The sequence below is a fragment of the Cervus canadensis genome, chromosome 30, assembly GCF_019320065.1.
Source record: "Cervus canadensis isolate Bull #8, Minnesota chromosome 30, ASM1932006v1, whole genome shotgun sequence".
NCBI classification, from domain to species: Eukaryota; Metazoa; Chordata; class Mammalia; order Artiodactyla; family Cervidae; genus Cervus; species Cervus canadensis.
Window position 1 is genome coordinate 41,579,522 of NC_057415.1, and position 13,465 is coordinate 41,592,986.

Below are 13,465 nucleotides of genomic sequence, written 5' to 3' on the forward strand. Positions count from 1 at the left end.
GGGCTCCAGAGGGTAATACATAACAGCACCGTATGGCCTTAGATCTGCCAGTGCACCTCTCTGGGCTTCTTTTCTTATCTGTAAATTCAGCGCATTAGATTTAGACATTGAGGCTCCCCTCAGCTCCAACATTCCATAAATGATGAGTGTTAACGAGCATGCACTGAGCTCTTTGTCTGTGCCAGGCGCTATATTAAAACTTTACATTCAATCCTCACAGTAACCATGTGAAACAGGGACCGATTATGGTCCAGTTTTACACTTGACACAACTGAGGCTTAGAAAGGAGAGGGATTTGTCTGGTCGCATGGCAGCTAAGTGGTGGAGCTGGGAGCTGAACCCAAATCTTATTCTACAGCCCAGGCTTTTGAAAACCATGCCACGGTGTCTCTCACTGAATTGCTGTTATCTCTGCAGTCGCTAAGCTGGTTAAAATGCAGCTAAGTATTATAAACCCAAGTAAAACATCTTGAATACTTCGTTAGTATAAGAATAATAAGAGTAAGATTCTAGGGGCACAGAGAGAATAGATGAGTCGTTCCGACTGAGAGGTAGGGGTGAAGGTGTTTTATGAGCAAGATGTATGCCCTGCAAAGCAGAGTAGAAACCTGTACATGCCAGAAATAAAATAAGACTGATGTTTGATGCAGCACCATTTACAAAGCTCATGTCCATTTCCTTGATGCTGTCTCATAATTCTAACAAGTTTGCTGTCCTCTATGAATAAGGAAACTGAGTCTCAAGAGACAAGAACTGATTTTTTCAAGGTCACATGGTAAGCTAGTCACAGAGGAAGAAACTTGGACCTGAAGTTTTCTAGTTGCCAGAAGCTGGTGCTCCTGAATTGTGTGTGTGTGTGTGTGTGTGTGTGTGTGTGTGTGTGAAACTTACAGAAGGCATCTCAAATCAAGATCTCCCTGCCTAAATTGATCATGCTCAGTACCATGGCCAGATCCCCATGCAGCTAAACCCAGACTCTGGGGAAAGTGTCCTAAGGTACCAGGGAGAGCTTCCAAGCATTCTTCCCAGCTGCACACTTGAATATGTAAAACAGCAACAGCTGTAGGCAAAGACAGATAACTGAGCTAGTCAAGCTTTTGGACGTTTTGCAGATTAAAAGAATCTCGATGTCTTGATCATGATTTGCAGGATGGGGTGGTACACGTTGCTTCTCCCTTAAATGTGGTGAATCCCTAGTAAGAGAACGGGCCAGGGCCTATGAAGGAGGACCCCAAGGAAGTGGCTGTAGGACCTGTCCCCTCACAGGGATGAGTGGAAAGGACCTCTGTCTCCGCACGTGCCTTCCCTCTGTCTGCAAGCCGCAGGTCACTGCGCAGGGGGCACCCTGCTGAGGACGCCCAGCCGAGGACGGGCAGGGCTGGAAGTCCAGTCCGTGCTCTTCTGTGAGGTGTGGGCGCCTCTTCCCACGCCGAGTCCGTTCCGAAGAAGGGGTATCTTTTCCTAACTCTCCCAAAGGAACTCTGTGCCAGTGCTTCTGAAGAATCTAGAATCCCTTTCCTTCCCCTTCTCGGCCTAATTCCCAGAGTTTCCCCACCCATAGTTTAAGAGAATGTTCTGGGCCACCATCTCGAACTTCCAGAGTACCCTGGTCTTACTTATGGCACTAACACAGCTCTATAATCATCCACCAACTTGCCTGTCTCCTCAATTCGACTGAGCTCCTTGTGAATAGGATTTTATTTTAAATCAGTTTTACTGAGATATAATTTACATACAGTACAATGCACCCAATCTAAGTACACATTCTGATATGTTTTGGCAAATATACCCAGGTAACCACCACCACAACCAAGGTATAGAACAGTGCTCTGCGAAAGAACTAGGATGACGGAAATATTCTGAATTAGCACTGTCCAATGGAGCAGCCACTGGCCATGTGCGGCTATTGAACCCTGGAAATGTGGTTATGGAAATGAAGAATCTTTAAAATTTTTATCTTTTTTTTTTTTTTTGAAGTATAGTCAATTTACAGTATTGGGTTAGTTTCAGGTACACAACGTAGTCATTCCTTTTTGTTTTGTTTTTCCGATTATATCCCTTCATAGGTTGTTACAAGATATTGGGTAGAAGTCCCTGTGCTACACAGTAGGTCCTTGCGGCTTAGCTATTTTCTGTATTTTCGTCTGAATGTGTTAATCCCATACTCCTGATTTGTCCCTCCCCCCCCCCCGCCAAGGAAACCATAAGATTGTTTTTTTATGTAGGAAACCGTGGTCTGCTTTCTAGCATTAAAGATTTGCCTTTTCTAGAGTTTCACGTACCAGGAATTATAGGATGTACACTTTTTGTGCCTGGCTTCCTTTGACAATGGGAACTTTTAATTCTCTATCCTAAGGTCTATTATGTGTCCTTAGTCGCTCGGTCGTGTCTGACTCTTTGCGACCCCGTGGACTGCAGCCCGCCAGGCTCCTCTGTCCCTGGGATTCTCCAGGCAAGAATACTGGAGTGGGTTGTCATTTCCTACTCCAGGAGGTCTTATAGTTTTCTGAATACAGGTATTTTCCTCCATATTCAGACTCATTCCGAGGTACTTTACTCTTTTTGGTGTGACTGTAAATGGGCTTTTCTCAATTTCTCTGACAGTTCACTGTTACTGTATAGAAAGTGCAAGGGATTTCTGTATATTTATTTTGTATCCTGCAACTTTGCTGAACTCATCAATGAGCTCCGGTAGTGTTTTGGTGGTGTCTTTAGAATTTTCTATGTAAAACATCATGTCATCTGCAGATTGTGACAATTTTACTTCTTCCTTTCCAATTTAGATGCTTCTTTTTTTGTCCAACTACTCTGCAATGCAGGAGACTTGGGCTCAATCCCAGGGCTGGGAAGATCCCCCAGAGAAGGGGGATTATAAAGATCTATTATAGTGCATGGCAAATAATAGGTGTTTAATAAATGTTGGTGAAAGAATGAATTATAAGTCTTAATCAGAATTAGTGACCTCGTCCCAAACACTTTTTTCTCTGCCTAACAGAATACAGGAGTGAAAAAAGGCTGTCACAGAAACCATTTATTTAACTCAATGTCTTGGATGCATCAGCGGAAATGTTGAGAACTGGTGGGCTCCATGGCCTGCCCTGGTTCACTCTGTCAAATCAGAGCGCGGATTACAGCCTGCTCGGAGCAGACTCCAAGGCCTGAACTCTCCTCACTCCCCAGCACTCACTTCCCATCCCTTTCCCGTGGGCAAACATACCGACTCCGTGAATCCCCACAGAGGCAGAGGAATGCTGCAAGACGCCACGCTGCCTGCTCCAGCGCCCTGCGGATGCCGCCCTGGTCCCAGGTCACCCACCACAGCACAGAGACAGCAGTCCAACTCAGAGAAGCATCTCCTTTCATTCCAAAGATACCTAAGACCTAGGAGGGGCCTTCCTCCAATCCCGGGCTATGGTTGGTTTTCTGTTCAAAGAACAAGCCACCTGGTACTACTCAACGGAGAAAGAAGAACACCGCCTTTTCTGGGGGGGGAATGCCTTAAGTGAAGACCTCCTAAATAAAAGCGATAGAGGACAGGACCTCCCATTCATTACAGACGTGGCATGTGCTGGGGTGCTCCCCATAGGGTGTGTCCTCAGCCCAGCCCTAAGAGGTCAGCATCACTAGCTCTTCTACAGGAAGGACAGTAGGACTAGGGGCCCTCTGTTAACCTGCCCAGGGTACCACGGTGTGGAGCCTGCGCTGGAATCCTCTCTTCTTCCAAAGCTGATGCTCTTTGTATTGTTAAAGAGCTTTTCTGTTGATGTTCCAAGATGTGTCCACTCATTAGTAATAGCTAATAATCTGTCTGTATAGTCAAAGCTATGGTTTTCCCAGTAGTCATGTACAGATGTGAGAGTTGGTACATAGAGAAGGAAATGAAATCCTGAATATTCATTGGAATGACTGTTGCGGAAGCTGAAGCTCCAATACTTTGGCCACCTGATGTGAAGAGCCAACTCATTGGAAAGGACCCTGATGCTGGGAAAGACTGAAGGCAAAAGGAGAAAGGAGTGGCAGAAAATGAGACAGTTGATAGCATCACTGACTCAATGGACCTGAGTTTGAGCAAGCACTGGGAGATAGTGAAGGACAGAGCGACCTGGCGTGCTGCAGCCGTGGGGTCGCAGAGTAGGGCATGACTGAGCCACTGAGCCACAAGTACTCTGTGTCGTCGGTCGCTGGGAAAGTAAAGCCAAATCAGGGGTCAGTTGCTAGTGCAGTCTTAGCCTAACTTCACTAGTGTACCTCCTCCTCCTCTTTGGCATAGTAAACTGGTCCTTTCATCCTTAATTCAGTGGCTTAATGATCTCTGTCTTTTAGTACCAAAAGATGAGGTACAAATTATAAGTAAATGAAGTTCATTCTTTACCCAGGACCAATACCTGTTAATATACCTTCTTCCTTTCCATTTTTAACTGGAGGAAATTCAAAACTTCCTCAAAACTGTTAACCAAACTCTGATCCTTGCTCTGGAATATAAAGGCCGCTCCATTTCAGACAGTTCCTTTGGGGATTCATGGCCCATTGGAGTCTACACAAGTTGCTTAACTGCCCCCAAATTATTATCTCAACTCAAACAGAATCTTAACAGACAATCATTAATGTCCCTATCCTTGTCTGGAAGACTCTCCTCTCTTGCCAGAAGTAACTTCTTCAGATGAAACTGGATAATCCCCTGGCCATGGTGATTAAAGAACAATGGCTCATTTAGGAACTATTTGGGGGGAATTAAAAAGCTGAGATATAGCCTGTCGGTTCTGCAAGCTTCTGAAAATAAAGGCAGAAAGGGGAGGACACCAAAAGCGTCCATGCAGCAGACTAAGTTTGCTTCCTGCCCCATCGGCACGTGCTTGAGGGCGCACAGTCCTGTCTGTGGGCAAGACCTCTGCACTGCGGGCGTGAGCTTCCTCGGCACCATCCCACTGGAGGGGATTCTGTGCTGTTTGTCCCCAGCGTCACTCAGAAACACCCGTTTACAAGTGACTCGGCGCCGCCCCAGATCGCAGTCTGTTTGGTTTCTGGTTTAGAGTTGCTTTACTTTAAAGCCTAGTTTGCAGTTCTCCCATCCAAGTACTAACCAGACCCGACCATGCTTAGCTTCCAAGATCAGACAAGATCGGGCGCGTTCAGGGTGGTATGTCCGCAGACTTCTTTGCAGTTCTTATGTGCCTTTACCGTATTTACCAGTGTTAACACTGCAGTGTAGCAGAGTCCATCATTCACTCACATTTCTTGAGCACTTTCTGGTGCCAGGACTGTGCTTGGCAGCAGCATTAAAAAATGAAGACAGTCCCGGCCCTCAAACTGAACAGGTAATTTGATGATATCCATCATCATTATCATCATGTATTCATCATTCCTTTTTCTTTATAGTTTTCTTGTATAATGTCTTTTTAAACAATGTATTACATTTTCCATTTTTGGTCATTATATACAAGAAATCATATTGTATGTATTCTATGCCTAGCTTTTTTTGCTTGACATTATGTCTTGAGACTCATCCATATTGATGTAGATAGCTATAATTCATTCATTTTTGACCACTGTATAAAATTCTATTCAAAGTTTATGGAAAGGCCACAGTTAATCCACTCTTCTACTGGTAGGCAATTGGGATGTTTCCAGTTATTTTGCTATAACAAATGATGCTGCAATTAAAGAGTTTGAAACGTGGGTCCTGGTACACATACGTAAGTTTCTCTAAACTATATACCAAGAGTAGAACTGCATGCACATTTTCAAATATCCTATTTTTTCGGTTTTAATTCTGTTTTTAATCATTCTTCCTCATTCTTAATGACCAAATGTTAATTTAACAGTGTATGCAGTAAGCCATGCCCACAGTTGAACATCTAAAGTTTGTCTCCACTTTTTTCTTTATATACAACTCCAGGGAAGATTTTTTCCCCCACACAAAAATTTCTGCTTTTGAGGTCATTTTCTTATGAGGGATTTCCGGAAGTAGATTTCTTGAATCAAGGCTGTACTAATTTACATTCAGTGGGCGAGGGGATTGTGGCTGAAATATAGAAAGGAATCCCCATACTAGTAGCTATCAATCTTTTGGGATCATAGATACTCTAGAGACTATGATTAAGAGTATGAAAAAAAAAAAAAAGAGTATGGACCTTTTGTCCAGGAAAAAAAAAAAAAAAGAGCACATACAAACTGTTTATGTTCACAAGTAAGCATTTCACAATTGTGTTCACAATTTCAAGAGTTTCTCAGACCCTCTGAATCGTGTATGCTGACATCTCTATTAAATAAGAAATACTGTCTTACCCACTGAATACAAAACTTCTTACAATACTTCACCAAATAAGTTCAGATCGACCATTGCACCTGTCAAGTACTTTTGTTTTACACCACCGTTTGCTGAGCACCGACAGTATATGCCAGCACCGTGCCAGATACGAGAGACCGAAGGACACGTGCTCCTGGCTTCAAGGGTTGCAGTCTACCAAGGAAGACATAATATAACAAGTATTTTTAATAAAGTATGTGCAATAGGAGATGTCTTCATTAGGCAAACGGGGGTATATGTTAAGGACTTATCGACCTTCTTTTGTCAAGGAGTTGCAAAGAATGAACAAACATTTTCCAGGATGTTATAGATAGAAGAAACAGTACCAGCAAAGGGAGAAAGACATCACATAACCTGGCAAATACAGGAAATTATACATCATTTTAATATAGTTGGTAGTGAGCATAAAGAAGGGTTAAGACTCTTCCTTATCTGGAGCAGAGACTGAAGTGAAGTGAAAGTCGCTCAGTACTGTCTGACTCTTTGTGATCCCATGGACTATACAGTCCACGGAATTCTCCAGGCCAGAATAGAGTGCATAGCCTTTCCCTTCTCCAGGGGATCTTCCCAACCCAGGAATTGAACCCGGGTCTCCTGCATTGCAGGCAGATTCTTTACCAACTGAGCTATCAGAGAAGCCCAATGGATCTCAAAGGGGACAATTATTAAACAAGATTATATGTTAATATATGCTTTTTGACTCAGGATGTTTTGTTTTGAGAGGGGGAATATTCTTCGTGTGGCATTTTTTTCCCCTAAGTGGAAAACATTCTTTAAAGGAACTTCTTAAAACAGAAAGCATAGTCAATAAATGCAAGATACAAAGATTTTCATGAAGCAGTTTGAAAATAAGTGATCTGTGACATATATTAAAGGACTTCCAACAACTGTAACCACATAAAAAAGTAAAACAGCAAATCTACAACAGGTACAAATTATATACATTTATTTTTTAATAATTTTAAATAACACTCTTGTATAAATTCTTTCTTATATTCAAATCATACACAAATTTAGAAATGCATCATGAAGCCTAGTACAGCATATGTATGAGACATGTTTTTAAGATGTGTGTTAGAATTTTAGTGACATAAATACGATTTTAATGTTTCAGAAACACTCCCAGTTGCTTGGGCGGAAATGTAACGTATTGCAGAGTGCTTGTGCCTAGCATGAAGACGCCGCTTTACATCGGTCGGCTCTCAGGCTGGCTCAGACCTCAGGCCTGGCCTCACGTTCTAGGGCTGCTGGTGCAGTTACTGCAGATGCAGGATAAGAAAGGTTCCCAACGGCCTTTGAAAAAACATCCTTTGACCACTGACCTTCTGTGATCCATAGCCTTTTTAGTTCACGTGGTATCATTTGATTTCTTCAGGTGAATCACTGTGTTCTTCCTGCTGCTTTCCTGGCATCGTTGTTGGCTCAAGGTGGAAGGGAAAACTTAACGCTAACCTTCTGTCACTGCCCTGCACACACCAAACCCGTGTCAGCTCCCAAACTCCTATCAAGACGATCGTAACAGACCAAAGGCTCTTTGTCGATGAGGCCAGAGATGCTTCCTTTGCTCTAACGGGTTACCTTGGGTTGCTTTTTACTTTTCAGAAATTTTTGTGGGAGCTTTCTTTCCTTGTGAGCTATAAATTCAACTCCTTCCCACATACCTCAAAATATAAGAACCAGGGAATGTTCATAATCAGAGGTGCTATGTTGACTGTATGTCCTACAAAAAAATACAGGACCAAAGTGAATGATTTACTAACACAGTCCAAACTAGGGCCGTCAGCAGGAAGGGCTGTCGCTTCCGCTCTCTGGCTCCAGAAGAGCACAAGAAGGGCTGCACGTCCCCCAGGCACTCAGCTGGCCGCAGTGAGCTGGAGGGTCAGTGGGTGCGGCTTTAACGGTCAAAGTCTCCCGGGAACACTGGGGCTAGAGCGCAGACACACAGTGATGCTGCCACAAATCCTCTCCCCACCAAGCCCCTCCTCCCATTCCGTGTCGGCTCTGTTCTCTCTTAAAATCCAGGGAACCCTAAGAGTAACACATTAAGTCCACAGGACCTTAGTATGAATGAGGTTTAGTTTTTATCATCCTTTTTCTCTGTAACTAGAGAAATTCTATTAGTAAGACACCTCTGGGAGCTAAAGGACGGAGGTAGGGAGGGGGAGTGAAGGACAGACACACTTCGCAACACTACCCAGGACACCTGACTGTCAGCAACGCATGAGGCTGTTACTACGATGAGCTAGTGAAGACTAGGCCAGCATCCCGCAGCAGCGTCTGTCACTCATCAGTTAGATTCACACCAGTCTTACCTCATTTGGAAATAAACACATTCCTAACTCTTAGGCCCTATTAGTCTTTCTAAAGCACCTATGGGATCCTGGTGCTAAACACCCCACTACGTGGGGATCATGCTTTTAGAGGAATGACTGATGTGTACCGCGTTCCCTGCCAGGCTCCTAGTCTGATCTTGGTGGTAGGTCACTTCATGATGGATTTCTACTTCAGAGCAAAATTACCTCCACCAGCAGAAGCACAGAACACTAAAGAATATTATTTAAAATAGATTTTAAGACCTTAATTTTTTTCCACCAGGATAAATTGAGAACATGACCTAGGCCCTGTTCATAAATATTTAAAGATAAACGTTCTTTGTAATTCAGTTTTTCCAGTTCCTTTTAATGTCTGTTTCAAGGAATGTCTACATAGCCAGAATCTGGACTGTTCAGCTTTGGCTCTTAGACCCCAACAAACTCTTTCTTTCTTTATTGTGTTAACTTCTGTTGAACAAAATTCCCACTATCCCCAACCCCTGGCTTTGAGGGCATGGCAATCTGGGGAAAGGCGTGTGTCACGTGACACAGTTCCACGGAACGGTCTGTGCGCACACGTGGCGGCTGCGGGAAGTCAGGCTTTCTCTCCCTGCCTAGAAAGATGTTTCCTTTTAGGAAGCACAGACTGGTATTTTTATTTTCTCATCACCAACACTGGCTTCAGAGAATAATCCTCCTGTGCTTTTTCTGCAAAGTCCTTCGTGGCTATATAGCCCTGGATCGCTCCTTGTATTCACAAAAATCAGAAACGTTCACAGATGGGATTCCTCCTCCCAGCCTGCCAATGTCTGCGGCTGGGTCATTTCTGCACAAGCATACAACTGAAAAAAAACATGTGCTTCTGAGTTAGGAGTCCTGATTCCAAGCCGAATGATATATGGTGTAGCCTTGAACAAGACATTTAACCTCACCTATAAACTGGGAACAACAATGACTTCTTCAGAGGCCTGTGGTGAGGAACCAAGGACACACGTATAGAAAGACGCCTTGCAAACTGTAAAGGGTTACAGAAACATTATCTGATTTTAATGTAATCTCTGCTTTCATGAGCAATGGCCAGATATCCAGAGCCTCTCCAGTTACTAGAAGTAGATTATCTGCCTGTACATCCTCCGGAGCATCATCTGCAACTGCAGAGGGATGACCAAATTCCAGGTTTTTCTCTGGAGAAGTTAGGCAGGGTAATCAACTTGGCAGGGTTTCCTAGGTCTAATTTTTGCTTTATTTTCCCTAACCACTTGACAGTTTGTTCTTCCTCATAATAAATATCTATATTTGACTTCTGGCTGTTTTTCCTGGCTTAGTTTAATTTACAATCTGTCAATATCATAATTAGAGGAAAGCAAAGGTAGAGATGGCCTCGAAGAAAAAACTGCATCTAAATGCAATGACTAACTATACCCACTCAACTACAGAGCTACCCTCTAACCAGACAAGAAGATACAAGAACTACAGCACTGCAGAGAGATGGTACATGCCCCATGGCATGTGAGTGACAGGCTACATTCAAATGTAGGAAGTATTTGGGGGTGGGAAGAGAATATAAATATTTCACAGGGGATCCCAAGTGATGTGATGGCTTTTCTTTTGGAGCTAAAATATTTCTTCCTTTGGAAGACTATTTTTACTTTAAAAACAAATTTTAACAAGCATGTGTTCTACTTTAATCTGTGTCAAATATATAGAAGCTAATGTCTAAACAGGTGAGTAGTTTGGAGAACCCAGCCTTGTGTCCCAGCTTAGCAATTACTGTCTTCAAAATCTATTGCTTGAATCTATAGGAAGTCAAAGACCATAAAACTCTACTTTTAGACTGAAAAAGGGAAAAATTAGAAACATCCAACCTCTTATAAATGTCAACAATGTCCAAAGAGGGACTAAAAATGACTGATGCTCACCAGAGTCCCAGCTCTAGCAATATTGCCATCTATTTTACAGTATTTTAACCCCATATTTTCTTTTTACAATGCCATTAACTGCTATACAAATAAATTCTAGATGATAAAATAAGACATGATTTTTTTTTTTACAAATAGATACAAATACAATGCTGACCAGATATTCTAGATTAACTATATACACCTTATTTCTCTAGAGGCAGGAATATTCCTTATTTTTAAACAATGTATCATTTACACTGAGGCCCCAAGGAGAATCATTAGCTTTCTGCTTTCCCAGACACTGCCTTCCTCTCTCTCCCATCAGAAGCTTATCCTGTGCTTTAATCTTATCACTGAGCAAAAACTCTGAAAGAAAAATCAAACCCTTCTAAAGATCTTCTTGGGACTTTACTGCCCCATTATAGAAACAATCAGGATCGCATATCATGACACAGCCCAAATATCAGCTTTCCCTCCAGGACGCCTTCTAGTAAAACGAGCATCCTTCCTGGCCTTCCTTTATCAGGAATGGGGGTAAAGTCTTCCAGCAGTCCTTTCCCCTCCACATCCATCATCCTGTTTGCACTGATGGTGAACATTCCCCCAGGAATCTATTCGGAGGTCAAAGTGGATTGGGGCTGCTCTGAGAGGCTCAGCCTTCTATCCTCCCACGTGATTTGGTACAAAAATATACTTTACTTCAAGTCCTTACTGTCAGTGACTGCTTCGGATCTTCACGGGAAAACTAAGAGGAACAGGCTGAGCACATTACAAATCTGTACCTGAAAACTTGCGATGCATACATGCCTTTGCTTTCTCATCTCAGCGGCTCTCCCCGGGCTGTGGCCCAGAGAACGCCGCTGCCTTAGGGCGCACCGTGGCCCTAGGACCCAGAGGACAGCTCTGGCGGCTCCTCAGGCTTTGTAGTTATGCATGGGTGTCGTCAGGGTCAGCTGCCCGTTGGGGGCCACTTCGCTGCCGTCCTCTTCCAACAATCCTGATACATCTGCGTTGGGAATGCTGTCGTGGTAGCTGCTGAAACTGATGTTGTCTTCTTTCAGCTCAATGGTCCAGAAGGGGGCGTTGAGTTTCCGGTTTTGGTACTCCCGGTACATATATACAGCCCCCACAAACCCCATGAGCAGCACCACCACAATGATGATGACTGTCAAAATGATGATGTTAAACTGGGTCCACGATACGTCAGCTAAGGCTGAAGTGCTGTTTTCAGCAGAGCTTACTGAAAAGACAGTCTGCGGGGTTGTAGGGGTAAAGGTACTATTTATAACAGGGGTGGGCACTGATGTGGTCAAAGAGGCATTGGAAACCAAAATGGTAGAACCTTCAGGTGTTGGAACAATAACTTCTGAAAATAAAAACAGAGAATGAAATGTAAAAGACAAAATATCTTGTTTTAAGAAACAATAAAAGAATACACATGGGAGTGGAAATTGACATGGGATGTTGACATGATACTCTGCTTTAAAGTAATGCAAGTTAAAAAATAATTTTTAAAGAAATATAGTGGAAAGAATCAGGGCCTAGAAAACTAGATTATTACATCCATGGCTGTTATCCGAAATGTATATAATATCCATACTAAAATCTTAGGGAAAATTCTAACGTTGGAGTTTTCCATCCTCCTGTACTCTTGAATAGATTCATACGAATCCCTGAAAAGGTAGTAAGTATATCACTACTGACTTCTAAATCACTTTGTTAAAAGTGAAAGGGATAGCTAATACTCGTTTGAATTAAAATAAGTTCAGCATGTCTGATGGCACTTCATAAAGGTAAAATTCTCTTTAATGGGGGCAAAAACAAAATAGGAAAAATTGCATTTCTAGTTGTTTCTGAAAAACACAATTTAAATGGCCATAGTTCACATCAGCTGAGAGAGAAAACAGCCATTGCCAGCATAGTGATTTTTCCTTTATATAGATTATAGCTGTTTTACAACTAAGGTACTATACTTTGTACTTTCAATGCAGCATAGCTCAGTGGAGATACCAAAGGCTTTGGGATCAAGGAGAACTGTGTAGCAATAAATAAGTCAGTCAATCTTAAAACTGAGACTCCTCACCTATAAAATGAGAATAATGATATCTATTTTACAGAGTCCTTGGGAAGGATTAAATTAAGATTAACTTAAAGTATGTAACATTATTACATTTAATGTTCATAGTGCTTGGCACATACTAGGCACTCAATAAAATGATTCCTATTATCATTACAATTCATCACCACAGTTAGGCACATCAATCTACCCTAAAAAGAGGCATGCTTTACATTCCCTAATAGCTAATAAGAAAAGTCATCATAGCCCGGTCAGCTAAATACGGACAAGGTATATGCCTCCAGTGGGAAAGAGAATTGAGTGACAGGTTCTCTGGACTAGGGATAGGGTTCAATCTGAGTTTTTGATCCTTGATCACAGCAGAATAAAGATGTCAAGAAAATGGCAGAAGACTAACTCTTGCCACAGGGCAACTGTATCAGCCCAGGATTCAGCATCTATCAGAATATCAAAGAACAGTTTACAGAAGAGCATGGTCTGATCTCTATGACCCAAGAAAGTCTGAATACCCCCAACTCATCCTGAATTTCCAATCATTAATTTTTATCTGAACCCTTACTGAACTTCCCTGTAAGAAACATTTTGCTACATGAGTAACTTTTTTCTTTCAAAAATGAAGGAATATTTTTACTATTTCCTCCATCACATGGGAAAACTTAGGCTCAAAGTTAGGACAGAAGCTGGAATAAATTCTTATTTCTCAGCTAACTTCTAGCCAGGTTATAGGTTTCTACTTAAAAAGATCTTTGATGATCACTGGAAGTGATGAGAATACAGGAAGCAAAAGATAAAAGAAATGACAGGACTTTTAAATTATTGAAATAAAAATAGATGAAGAGAAGATGTGAGAACACTGCAATGACTTCAT

General features: G+C 42.3%; 1 protein-coding gene across 1 annotated transcript in view; it reads right to left on the reverse strand.

The window, feature by feature from the left end:
- Positions 1-7,236: 7,236 nt before the first annotated feature.
- MEGF9 (multiple EGF like domains 9) overlaps positions 7,237-13,465 on the reverse strand; it is a 77,227-nt gene continuing 70,998 nt past the window's right edge. Inside the window, exon 6 of the mRNA XM_043453232.1 lies at positions 7,237-11,886. Within this exon, the coding sequence (XP_043309167.1) occupies positions 11,435-11,886 (452 nt within the window). The 3' untranslated portion in view covers positions 7,237-11,434. The remainder of the gene's footprint in view (positions 11,887-13,465) is intronic.